The sequence below is a fragment of the Lepus europaeus genome, chromosome X (genome assembly GCF_033115175.1).
Source record: "Lepus europaeus isolate LE1 chromosome X, mLepTim1.pri, whole genome shotgun sequence".
NCBI classification, from domain to species: Eukaryota; Metazoa; Chordata; class Mammalia; order Lagomorpha; family Leporidae; genus Lepus; species Lepus europaeus.
Genome location: NC_084850.1, coordinates 43,800,139 through 43,812,786, shown reverse-complemented (window position 1 = coordinate 43,812,786; position 12,648 = coordinate 43,800,139). Strand labels below are relative to the sequence as shown.

General features: G+C 46.2%; 1 protein-coding gene across 1 annotated transcript; it reads right to left on the bottom strand.

The window, feature by feature from the left end:
- Positions 1-460: 460 nt before the first annotated feature.
- On the bottom strand, positions 461-12,118 carry LOC133753227 (nuclear RNA export factor 2-like). Its single transcript, XM_062183682.1, has 20 exons — positions 12,053-12,118; positions 11,362-11,455; positions 10,698-10,781; positions 10,484-10,588; positions 10,300-10,380; positions 10,105-10,174; positions 9,873-9,961; positions 9,651-9,758; positions 9,391-9,500; positions 7,783-7,819; positions 7,309-7,374; positions 6,885-6,940; positions 6,633-6,737; positions 6,474-6,529; positions 6,247-6,362; positions 6,101-6,143; positions 5,515-5,587; positions 4,073-4,255; positions 637-697; positions 461-512 (listed from the first exon to the last, which is right to left on the bottom strand). Exons 1-20 carry the CDS (start codon positions 12,085-12,087, stop codon positions 468-470), a joined length of 1,617 nt encoding a protein of 538 aa, XP_062039666.1. The 5' UTR covers positions 12,088-12,118; the 3' UTR covers positions 461-467.
- Between the last annotated feature and the right edge of the window lie 530 nt (positions 12,119-12,648).

Here is a 12,648-nt window from a genome sequence, read left to right as displayed (position 1 = left end):
ACACTATCTCCAAAGGGTAACCCCAGAAAGTCACTACCACAGGACAGACATCACAACTACAACACGCCACTCCTTCATGCACGCTCATTCTCATTGGGATTAAGTGACAAACTACTCAGAGGCAAGCCTGATGTATCTGTTAGGGACAGCCAGGTGGAGCAAGGAAATGCAGGGCTTTTCATTCCGGGTCATATTGTTTAATGGTTGGGGCAGATGAAGAGTAATCCAAGACACACAACATATAATAATATGCAATGTCACTCTTTATTATGAAAAATAAACAACAATATTGAGTGGGGAAAATGCACAGAACAACTGGACCACTAGACTGTCGTCTTACTGGGTCTACAAAAGAACTTTGGCATCTTGGATAGCCAGATCTTTAACCCCAGAAATGGGTATGTCCTTAGGCTGGGAAAAAGAGAAACGAAGGTGATGTGGATGAAGACAATATCCAAGGGCTCTTTTTAGGGGATTTGCTTGAAGGCCTCCTCTGGGATCCTGCCCTGCCTCTGGAGGGAAGGTGTTGGTACATCAGAGAAGTTAGGCGCCCTGAATTTCATCCCCAGGCCACAGCCTACAACTTCCTATGACCCAAAACTTCCACCTTTTAGCCACTTGCTTCCCAGACTTCACCTGGAGCATAGTAAAGATCTGCGCAGCTGTGGCATAGTTCCACTTGTTGTCTTCAAGGCACCTGGAGTGGGAAAAGAACAGGTGATGTCCATCACTACCACAGCACACAGCGTGCTACTCTTTCACCCATGCTCCTTTTTCACTGGGACACGTGTACCGGAATAAGAACTGTTCTAATGATGAAGACCTTTTGAAAACCACAATGTCTGTCACTAACATGTCCACAAGAACTTACATCAGAAAAATAAAAGTATTCAAAACAAGGAAGCCTGGTACACATTCTTTAACTGAGAAAACCACAAGTGGAGATTCAAATGATTTCCAGTTCTCATTATAACTCATTTTTAAATTGAGTTATAAGGCACATAAACAGAATTTACCATTTTAAAGTATACAATTTAGTCATTTTCTAGTATATTCACAAAGACTGTGCAACCATCACAAGTAGTTCCAAAATATTTTTTGTTACCTGAAAAAGAATCTCCTTAACTGTTAGAGATCATTACCTATTCTCCCTTTTACCCCAGACACTCATGACCACTACTCTGCTTGGAGTTTGTATGGACTTGTCTGTTCATGTATTATACAAAATGTGGTCTTTTGTGACTGGCTTATGTTATTCTTTTTTAAGATTTATTTATTTATTCAAAAGGCAGAATAAAAGAGAGAGGAACGGAGAATGAGAGGGAGAGATAGAGAATTTCCAGCTGCTGTTTTACTTCCCAAATGGCTGCAATAGCCAGGACTAGGCCAGGCCAGAGCCAGGAGCCTGGAACTCCAACCTGGTCTCCCATATTGGTGGCAGCGGCCCAAACACTTTGGCCATCATCCGCTGCCTCCCCAGGTACATTAGCAGGGAGTCGGATTGGAAGCAGAGTGTCCAGTACTGAAACTGGCACTCGGATAGAGGATGCCAGCAATTCAAGCAGAGGCTTCACCCGCTGGTCCACGATACAGGCCCCTTGTGGCTGGCTTATTTCATCTAATACTTTCAAGGTCGATCCACATTATAGCATGCATCAAAACCTCACTGTATTTTATTTCTGAGCAATATCCCACTGTATGAATATATACCACATTTGATTTATTCATTTATAAATTGATGGATATATGAATTTCCATTTTGGGTTATTATGAATAATGGTGTTATGAACATTTGTGTACAAGTTTCTTTGTTTTTTGACAGGTAGAGTGGACAGTGAGAGAGAGAGACAGAGAGAAAGGTCTTCCTTTGCCATTGGTTCACCCTCCAATGGCCGCCGTGGCAGGCGCGCTGCGGCCAGCGCACTGCGCTGATCCGAAACCAGGAGCCAGGTGCTTCTCCTGATCTCCCATGGGGTGCAGGGCCCAAGCACTTGGGCTATCCTCCACTGCACTCCCGGGCCACAGCAGAGAGCTGGCCTGGAAGAGGGGCAACCGGGACAGAATCCGGCGCCCTGACCGGGACTAGAACCCAGTGTGCCGGCGCCACAAGGTGGAGGATTAGCCTATTGAGCTGCAGCACCGGCCTGTGTACAAGTTTTTGTGTGAACAAATTTCACCCCAGATGATAGAATTGCTGGGTCATAAGGATAACCCACATTTAACATTTTGAGAGACTACCAAACTGTTTTACACTATCGTTTTCCATTGTCACCAGCAATATATGCAGATTCCAATTTAGCTATATCTTTGCCAACACCTGCTCTATTTAAAAAAATAGCCATCCTGCGATGACTGACGTTGCATCAAAGTGTATTTTTGATTGCATTTCTCATTTAATGATGTTGAGTAACTTTCCTTGTGCTTTTGGACATTTGTATGTCTTTTTTTCATAAATGTATATTTGGACTCTTGCTCATGTTAATTGATAGCTTGTCTTTTTATTATTGAGTTCAAAGAATTTGTTATATTCTGTATACAAGTCACTAATCAGAAATATAAATTGCAAATATTTTGATTCTTAGGTTGTCTTTTCACTTTATTGATGTCTTTTGATATAAAAATGTTTTTAAATTTTGAAGTGTACTTTTTCTTTTTTGCTTGTGCTTTTACTCTCATGTGAGAAACCATCTTCAAATTCAAGGTCATGAATATTTACTCTTCCATTTTCTTTTAAGATTTCTATACTTTTAGTTCTAACTTTAAGGCTTTTGGCCCATTTTTTTCAAAAAAAACACAAAACAACAGATTCATTTATTTGAAAGACTGAGAGATGGGGGCGGGGGAGAGCTTCCATTTGCTGGTTAAGTCCCTAAATGGCCACATGGCTGAGACTGGGCTAGGTTGAAGCCACAAGCCAGGCACTCCATCCAGGTCTCCCATATAGGTGGCAGGGATCCAAGCATTTGGGCAATCTTCCACTGCTTTCCCAGGCACAGTAGCAAGGGGATGGATTGGGGGCAGAGCAGCCAGTATCTGAGCCAACACTTTAATATGGGATGTTGGCATTGCAGGCAGCAGCTTAACCTGCTGCATCACAGCACTGGCCTTTTGTTCCACATCAATTTTTGTGTATGGTATGATATAGGAGTACAAATTCACTCTTTTGAGGGTGGATATCCAGTTGTCCCTGCATCATTTGCTGAAAAGGTTATTTTCTACACGATGGCCGATGGCCTTTTTTTTTTTTTTTTTGAATGCTGGTTGAAATCAACTGATCATGAAGGTAAGGATTTTTTTTTTTACTCTCATTTTATTGTATTGGTCTGTATGCTTATTAGTACTGTATCGTCTAGTACTGGTTGCTTACTATAGCTTCGTAATAAGTTTATAGTGACTTTATAGTGAGTCCTCCAACTTCACTCTTCTGTATCAAGATTATTTCTCTATTCTGAGTTCATTGTATTTTTTTATTTGAATTTTAGGATAAGCTTGTAAATTTCTATAGAGAACTCAGTTTAGATTTTAATATTAATCACATTTGTCTTGAATGAATATGTCTATATAAACTTGTGCTTATTATCATCGTAGCAATATTAAGTCTGCCAATCCATGAACAAGGAATATTTTTCCATTTATTTAGGTCTTTAAAAATCTGCTTATACAATATTTTACAGATTTCAGAGTATTTGTTAAATCTGTAGGTTATTTCTTGATGCTATTATAATGAAATTTTTTTCCTAATTTTATTTTCTGATTGTTCATTACTAGTGTAAATGGAGTTGATTTTTGTATACTGATTTTTAATCCTGAAATAATAATGAACTTGCTTATTAATTTTGATGTTTTTAGTGGTTTCCTTAGGATTTAAAATAAATAATATGTTATCTGAACATTACATTGTTTAAAATTACTTACATTATCACAGTAAAATTAGTACACTTTTTTCATGAGCCCACCTTTTCTGGAAGCACAAAATCCAAAGAGTTATTTTTACAAATTACCTTCACATCTCCATTTTTCATTCCCCTCTCCTCTCAGATCAAGCCTATCCCCTGAGACTCCCAGCACTCACTTCTGAGACCATTCCAAATTCATCCCAGACTGGGTGGAGAAAGCCTTCACCATTTCCATCTTCTCGTGAGAGAGGGTAGACACAGAGCTGGAGAAGCGTGAGGGCAAGGGAGTGGAAAAGGCACTCTGCGTCTCTTTGGGGCTGGCATTCCTCACAATCAGCTTGTCATTCACAATGCGTATACTGTAGGAAAGAGGGCTACTCAGAAAACTGGAGGAACGGGCAACCCCATGCTCCCAACAATGATCCCATTTCCACTGCCACATAGCGGCCATATTCCTTCCAAATCCCAACTATACCTACCTCAAAAATGTCCTGGGCTGCTACCCTTTACCACCGCCATGGAGCCTACCTTGGAAACATTTTCTACCAGCTTCACTAGATTCATGTATCTAACCCCAATGCATTTACACTTTACAAAAGAAGTGGACCCTTATCCTCATTTTAAAAGGAAAACAAGGGCCGGTGCTGCAGCTCACTAGGCTAATACTCCGCCTGCGGCGCCGGCACCCCGGGTTCTAGTCCCGGTTGGGGCGCAGGATTCTGTCCCGGTTGCTCCTCCTCCAGTCCAGCTCTCTGCTGTGGCCCGGGAAGGTAGTGGAGGATGGCCCAAGTGAGTGCTTGGGCCCTGCACCCGCATGGGAGACCAAGATGAAGCACTTGGCTCCTGGCTTTGGATCAGCACAGCGCCGGCCGTAGCGGCCATTTGGGGGGTGGTGGTGAACCAACCGAAGGAAGACCTTTCTCTTTGTCTCTCTCTATCTCACTGTCTAACTCTGCCTGTCAAAATAAAAAAAAATTTAGCCGGCGCCGCGGCTCACTAGGCTAATCCTCCGCCTTGCGGCGCCGGCACACCGGGTTCTAGTCCCGGTCGGGGCACTGATCCTGTCCCGGTTGCCCCTCTTCCAGGCCAGCTCTCTGCTGTGGCCAGGGAGTGCAGTGGAGGATGGCCCAAGTGCTTGGGCCCTGCACCCGCATGGGAGACCAGGATAAGCACCTGGCTCCTGCCATCGGATCTGCGCGGTGCGCCGGCCGCAGCGCATCTACCGCGGCGGCCATTGGAGGGTGAACCAACGGCAAAAAGGAAGACCTTTCTCTCTATCTCTCTCTCTCACTGTCCACTCTGCCTGTAAAAAAAAATAATAAAATAAAAATAAAAATAAAAAAAAAATTAAAAAAAGGAGAACAGGGATTCACAGAAAAGTTTTTTTTAAGCTTGATCAAGGTCACGTAGCTAATTAGTGAGTGTTGAAGTCAGAAAGATAATTCAGAATTCCGACTCCAGAGACCACATCCTTAAGCACTAATCTAGACTTCTCCCTGGATCTACCTGTTGGCCTTCAGAGTACTGAGAAGATCCCAAAACTGTACTATCACAGTCCCGTATCATTGGCTCCAGGATGAGAAGTGTGTTCCCTTGCAACCCACAACACGGCACTCACCTGGAACTGCTGACAGAAGTCAAGATGAAGATCCTGGTGAAGGCACGAACAATACCCGGGGACTTTCCTTCCACTTCAATGATAACAAACAAAGGTACTCACTTAGAGTCACACACACTTTCCACACTCACATGGTGGTCCAGAGTCATGATCTTACCTGACACTCTTGTGACACCCTGAAGGGAGTCAGATCAGGCAACGTTTCACTAGTAATCAGAAGGGAGTTTCAGGACTGAGAGGACCACAGTAGAAACAATCAGCTCCTAATGACAGGATCCTCCCACATGTGTCAAGCATGAGGTCATTTGATTTATTTTTGCAGCTGACTGACTAAGAAATTGGCTTACCCACCCCATTTTGCAAATATGGGAAGAGAAGGGCTATGTAACAGCCCAAAGTCTGCAAAGTAATAACTTGGAATGAGAGCCATCAAACTCTACAGCTTGTGTCCGTAAAACCTAAGTTATGTGTTGGGGGAGGGGAGAAGAAGAAAGATTGAAGGGAAAGGAGCTGAGAGAGTCCTGTGAAGGAGCCCTGGCAACAGGAGGAATGAAGGATCTGGGGAGTGGAATGTAAAGATACTCACATTCCTTGAACACACCACTGACAGAAAAGCAGAGCATCATTTCCTGAAAGTGAAGAATGGTAAACAAGGGCATTCATGCTCTCCCCCAAACCTCTTGCGTACATCTAGATGTCTTGAGCTGCCTGAGAGAGGAAGCAGGTACTCACTGTCTGAAAACACAGGTCCACCACACAGGAGCTGAAGTCATGCTGAGTTCTGGGCAAGACACTGAGAGAATTCACAATGTCATGTTTTGTGTGCTTCAGCAGCTGCCTCCGCAGGTCTGTGGAGCAGAAGTGAAGAGCAGAAGCTGCCACACCCTGGCCCATATACCCTATTACTGATTCTTTTACATCCCCCTTTCCGTGATGGTCTTCCCCCATTATACACTTACATGGGTCCTTGAGCTTCTTCATATTCCTGCTATACTTAAAGTACTCCCATAAGCTGCTTGTAGGGGAAAATAAAAACAGGAGGTGGCATTTCCAGGATCTGACCTGTATCCCTTGGGGAGCTATATGGCTCACATCAGAGTCTGAGCTGCCTTACTTACAGTGGATCACCGCAGTTGAAGGGGGTGGTCAGGGAGAAGCAGGCCTTTTCATGGTAAGCATCAAAAAGACCCCGTCGATCTCCAGAGTCATAAATCACATAATACCTGTTGGGGAGCAATGAAGACAGTCTACCTCTGCGGCCTAGGTTCTCAAAGGACTTTGAAAACTCCATTCAATTATAGGCAGCCCTGTTCTTGGGGTAGCCTGTCTTGCCCCAGCCCTTCTCTGCCTTGTGGTCTGAGGGTACTTACCGAAGCAGAAATTGCAGGATGAGACTCTTCAGGGTCTCGGATCCTTTATAGCTTTCCTGAAATAAAAAGACACCTTGGAACAACGTGGTTGACAAAACCTCCCTCTAATACTTTTGAAACATTTACTTATTTGAAAGGGAGAAATGTGGGGAAGGGGTTTATAATCCACTGATGCACTCAATGCCCACAATGGCTAGGGCTAGGCCAGGCTGAAATCAGGAAACTGGAACTCAATCTGGGTCTCCCATGTGGATGGTAGGGACCCAAGCACCTGCTGCCTCCCAGGGTGCTCTTTAGCAGGAAGCTGGAATCAGGAGCCGAATCCACACACTCTGATATGGAGTGTGAGTGCCCCCAAGTGGCATCTTAACCGCTGTAACAAATGCCTGTCCCACACATCTAACCTGCATGGGTTCCTCCTCACCTTACAAGGTTTTATTATGTCAGGGACTTCCATATCAATTGCAATTGGTGGTAACTCCTTTCCATCCTTAGAGAAGGGAAGAAGTAGTCATCAGTATACAACAGGGAGGTGGTGTTGGATGAGCAACGAGATGAACAGGTTTGAGGGGGAAAAGGACTGGATCGGGTCAGGTGTGAAATAACCTTTGATAGTCAATCAGCAAGACAACAGTTGACATCTTCACCAGTGGGTCTTGGGAGTCTAGTATTATATGCAACTTTCGAGTGAAGGGAGAGGGAGAGGCAGAGAGAGAGAGAGGGAGCTAGTTTACGGTCATATTTTACCAGAAAGAGTCCATTTCATCAGGAATCTGGTTTTCCTAACTTGCCGGGAGGAAAACTGTAAAAATCTAATCTAGGCAGATCCCAGAAATATTCAGGGAAGTTGTGGAGGTCATGTTTTCAAGAAATGATAATGATAAAGGTAGGTACTTACCAGGCGTAATAACTTGGGGAAACAATCCCGGATGGCCCTGTCCAAAACCAAAAATTGAATGAAATGATTGATGAGTCAGAGTTGCGTAGCCTCTCCCTGTCTGCCTCTCTTTCTCTTACACACTGGGTAGCTCTCCCTATAATGATCTAACCCCCTTCTTCCAGGTCATGGTGAACTCCACTGGGGGTCCAGGTTTCCTTCCCCTCACCACCTCCATTGCTTTCCAAGAACCTTTGGAAATTCTCTTAAGATAACAAGAAAGGGGTGAGAGCCCAGGCCTCTGCCACTTCTCAGAGTGTCCACCATTCTGCCAAGCATGGACTGGACAAGACCAGCTCATCCCCCAGGGATGGCCCAGGAGGCGGCTGGGTCAGGGAGGGGAGTGAGGCAGGGCTCTGGTGGCAGGAAGAGGAAGGCATAGGGATGATAAGAGAAAGGGAGGGAAGGAAGGTAGGCCAGGGAGAGGTGGGGGAGACGTAGGAGAGTAGAGACAAGGGAGGGAGAGGAAGCAAAGGGACGAGGAAGAGACTTGACCATGGTAGTGGGGGTCAGGGAGGAAGAGAGCAGAGAGTGGCTTCCCTGCTGTAGCCCTTCTCTTCAGCTAATGCTGGGTGGACCTGAAGGCCCAAGATAGGCAAGAAAACAGGCACCTTTTGGGCTGGAGCCCTGGAGGCAGGTTGAGCCTTTGTCACCTGTATGAGGCCAATCTGAGCTGAGCATGGCCAATAGAGTAGCCACAGGAGACCTTCCTCACAAGGAGTGAGGGGTCAGGGCCCAGGTCAGCACAGGGTAGAAGGTCCTGGAACCTTCTCAGGATCACCGTGTTCTCTCTTCCAGATCCCATGAAGCTGTGCCTGAGTCATTGGTGCCTTACCCTAGGAAGCGGACCCATCATGGGCTCCTAGGGATCCCCTGGAGGACGTGGTGAGGAAGAAGGGAGGAGTGGTGCTCTGGACAGGCCTGTCCTTCTCAACCTCACCTTCCACTGCCCTTGACCTCCAACCTGTGCCTTGAGAAGCCCTTTCTTACTACAGCTGGCCAGCATCTGACCCTTTGACTCAAGGAACCTGAGTTCGTCCTGAAGGACGGCCCAGTTCCTGGCACTGCACCAGAAGAACAGACGTCCTGCTGCCAGCCACCCGGAGCCTCAGCCTTTAGTGTCAGGCACGAAAGCTCCCGTGTCAGCCTGGAACAGGCAGGGAGGACCTCTCTGGAGCAAGGGAAGGAGGGCCCCTCTCAGGACAGGGGAGGGAAGCCGGCCCCGTCTCAGTCCAAGGACAGGAAGCCTGAGTCAGCACGAGGCCCTGGGCTGGAGGACCCACCAGAGTCCATGTCTCCAGCATCTCTGTCCCTGGTGAGGACAGGGAGCCCTGCTTCCCGGAACACAACTACGGGAGGGTGCGCTGGAGGCGGCCATATGTACAGAAGGGAGAAACACACCCAACCAGGTGGAAAGGGGAGCAGCTCAGAGCTGAGGGACAGAGCAGAGGGCAGGGCCATGGTCTTCCCAGTGGACCAGGGCTGCCTGCCTGCAGGTGACAAGTGTTGGGGCAACTCAGGCTGTGGGGGATGAAGGTCCCCACGAGGGTCAGAGGCACCACCACTGACCTTACGTAGGCAGCGTGGTTAGGGAAGGTTCTGCACAAGGGGTTCCCTTCCAGCCACAGCTCTTCCAGATTCAGCTCTTTCACCTTCTCCAATTCCCATGCTGTCCTCAGCTGAGAGATACAGGGAGAAAAATGCAAAAGGAGTTCCAGGGAGAGAGAGATCTAGGTCTCTGCTCCTTTAGCTCTCCTCCCTCTCCCAGAGTACTTCTGTCCACATGTTGTCACCTTCAACCCCTTTTCCATCTGGCTCCCTCTTCTCACCTTGTTTGCAGAGAGGTTCAGGATCTTGACTTTGGGCACCTTCCCTATAATGTCAGACAAGCCATCCAGCTGGTACAGCTTGTTGTTACACAAATTCAAGGACAACAGCTTTGTGGGAGAAAGAGTTAGAGTAATAGCAACTATCCAAGTGCCAGGAGAAAACATTTCCCTTTCACCCAACTCTTCTATCCTTATATCTAATAACTGGGTTTAAGGCCTCACCTCAGAGAAATTCTTTTCAATGATCTGCAGGGCAGCAGTCATACATTTTCTTTCATCCAGGATCATGTCAATTTCATGGCCTACCAAGTCTTCAGGAAGCCAAGAGAAGGGTATCAGCAAGATGGGGGCGGGTTCTGACTGTACCAGCACCAGCCCAATCCCTCCCCAGGTTGTAATCCCCACATCTTCCCTCTGCCTTCACATGCCCAGAAATTACTGCTGTCAGCCATACCTGGGTCAAAGCTGAGGCTCTGGAGGTCAAGAGCTTTCTGGGAAACATCATATCGTTTGTTCATGGTCAACTGCAGAGACAGATAGACAGCAGGACTCTGAGACTAAATGGGTGATGGTCACACAGAAATCAGAAGGGTGGAAGAACAGATGAATCTGGGAAGTGGGTGCACAATGTGCCTTAAATCTGCATTACCATTAGCACCTCCATTTGCTCTGGCTTTAAGTTAGTCTGCACAGAATGAGGTTCAGTGGAAGGTTCGACAAGAATAGATATCTGCAGGAAGGAGAGGCAGAGTAAGCACCAAGACTTCTAATCCGAAAGCAGCCAAGCAGCCCTTGGCCTGTCTTCCTGCCTTGAGAATCAACCCAATCCATACCTTTTGATTTTCCTCATCATAAATCTTGTAGTTGATATCCTCCAATGTCGAGGCAGTGCTAGCATCCTGAACAAAGAACTCCACTTGATTTTTGACATACCTGAGCTATGGGGAGTGAAGGCAAAGCAACAGTCTCAGAGTTCAAAGCTCCTGCCAAGCCAGGCCTCTCCTCCTCCCCTATGCCCACTCATTTGGCTTCACCATGTTTTCTTACGTTGATTGGGGTGAAAGGGACACTGCAATAGCTCTGGATTGAATTAATTAGCCATGTCTTCTCATACTTTATCCCGTAGGGAATCTAAGTGTTATAAGAAGGGATGGGAGAGAACAGACAGTATGGAATTAGCCTGGAGAACAGCCCCAACCAAGTGTTTTATCCTGACCTTGTATTTAGTCTTAGAAACTTCTAAGGTAGGAACCATTGACATGATTTCAGTTTTCTTTTTTTGCCAGACATGAATTTCCCGGTTGTTCTTTATCTCAGTTTCAATATTTACCTCCAAAATAATGAAATCCAAATGCTCAAAATGACCCTTCTTTTATAAGGTTCCAATAGATTCTACATACTGAAGACCACACCTTGCCCTCTGACAAGGACTCTAGAGACTGAACATCCCCACATTCTGCTTGATCTAAACTGAGGCATCTAGCAGGGGGCTGCTTCATCTTCTTTGCAGTATTTCCACCTTTACCTTTGGACAATCTTCCCTGCATTCCTGCAATTAGCCTGTTTTCTTTTGTATTTCTTCTGTGTCCCTACCCTTAAATGGTCATTCCCTGTTTCCCAGAAAAGCACTTAGCATCTTTACATGTGATCAATAGAACTCCCCATGACCTGCCTTTCCTGAAAATTGCCTGGACTTTGTCAGGACACTTACTGTTATCTTGAACAATTTCCTCAGGGCTTCATTATCTGTATTTGCTCCCTCTGGAAGAATTCTATCTTGACGTTCATAATGGCATTCCATGCTCCTAATTTTGGGTAGGAAGGTAAAGGTGTTGGTGTAATACAATAAAAAGAAGGTATCAATAAATGTGTAGAAATGCTATAAAATCTTCTATATAGTCCTAACTCACTTATTTTTTTTTGTCAAGCAGAGTGGACAGTGAGAGAGAGAGACAGAGAGAAAGGTCTTCCTTTACCGTTGGTTCACCCTCCAATGGCCGCTGTGGCCTGCACTCTGCGGCCAGCGCACCGCACTGATCCGAAGCCAGGAGCCAGGTGCTTCTCCTGGTCTCCCATGGGGTGCAGGGCCCAAAGACCTGGGCCATCCTCCACTGCACTCCCAGGCCACAGCAGAGAGCTGGCCTGGAAGAGGGGCAACCGGGACAGAATCTGGCACCCCGACTGAGACTAGAACCCAGGGTGCCAGCGCTGCAGGCGGAGGATTAGCCTATTGAGCCGCGGCGCCAGCCATCCTAACTCACTTACACAATTGAGACTATTCAACCTTTACTCCACTTCTGGCATTCTTCAGTTTTTTTTCAGTGAGAGAAAATCACAGACAGTGAAAGAGTTGCATGGTTCCAGGGGCTGCTTCATGCCAACGAGGATGCCTGGTCACTTACCGTCTTAGCTGGGGGTTCTCATGGACATCCCTCATCACCCTGTTTCGATCCTTCTGGAGGTTTGAAGACAGAAGTTCACCCACAGCATGTTCATAATGAAAGTCCCCATGGTCAAATTTCCCTTGCAAAGAATCTTCATCATCTTTCTTTTTTCCTTGAGGACAGCCACCACCATTATTGGATTCTGAAATTTGGAACAATAATGCAAATTTAAAGACACATCAGTAACCATACACCGTGAACCGTGTCTTGGCCTAGTATCATGGAAAGTACAATTAAACTACCAAGCTGCCCTAATGGAACAATCACACAAAACCAAAAAAGAAAATTCCCAGACTTGACAAGATATGAAAGCCTATTCTCAGAGATGACAAAATTAAGGAAGAGGTCTTGAAAGAGAAGGTAACTGTGTGGAACTCCATTTAGAAAATGGAACAAGGGGCCAGCACGGTGGCGCAATGGGTTAATCCTCTGCCTGCAGCGCCGGCATCCCATATGGGTGCCTGTTCTAGTCCTAGCTGCTCCTGTTCCAATCCAGCTCTCTGCTGTGGCCTGGGAAAGCAGTAGAAGATGGCCCAAGTCCTTGGGCTCCTGCA

What these genes read in the sequence shown, in the direction of transcription:
- LOC133753227 (XM_062183682.1), bottom strand. Translation starts at nt 12,087, where the DNA reads ATGAGGGATGTCCATGAGAACCCCCAGCTAAGACG. An exon ending in ATCCTGCAATTTCTGCTTCG is followed by an intron (nt 6,738 to 6,884) that starts GTAAGTACCCTC and finishes GCTCCCCAACAG; the next exon opens with GTATTATGTGATTTATGACT. An exon ending in AATTTGGAATGGTCTCAGAA is followed by an intron (nt 698 to 4,072) that starts GTGAGTGCTGGG and finishes TTCCCACTCCAG; the next exon opens with GTGCCTTGAAGACAACAAGT.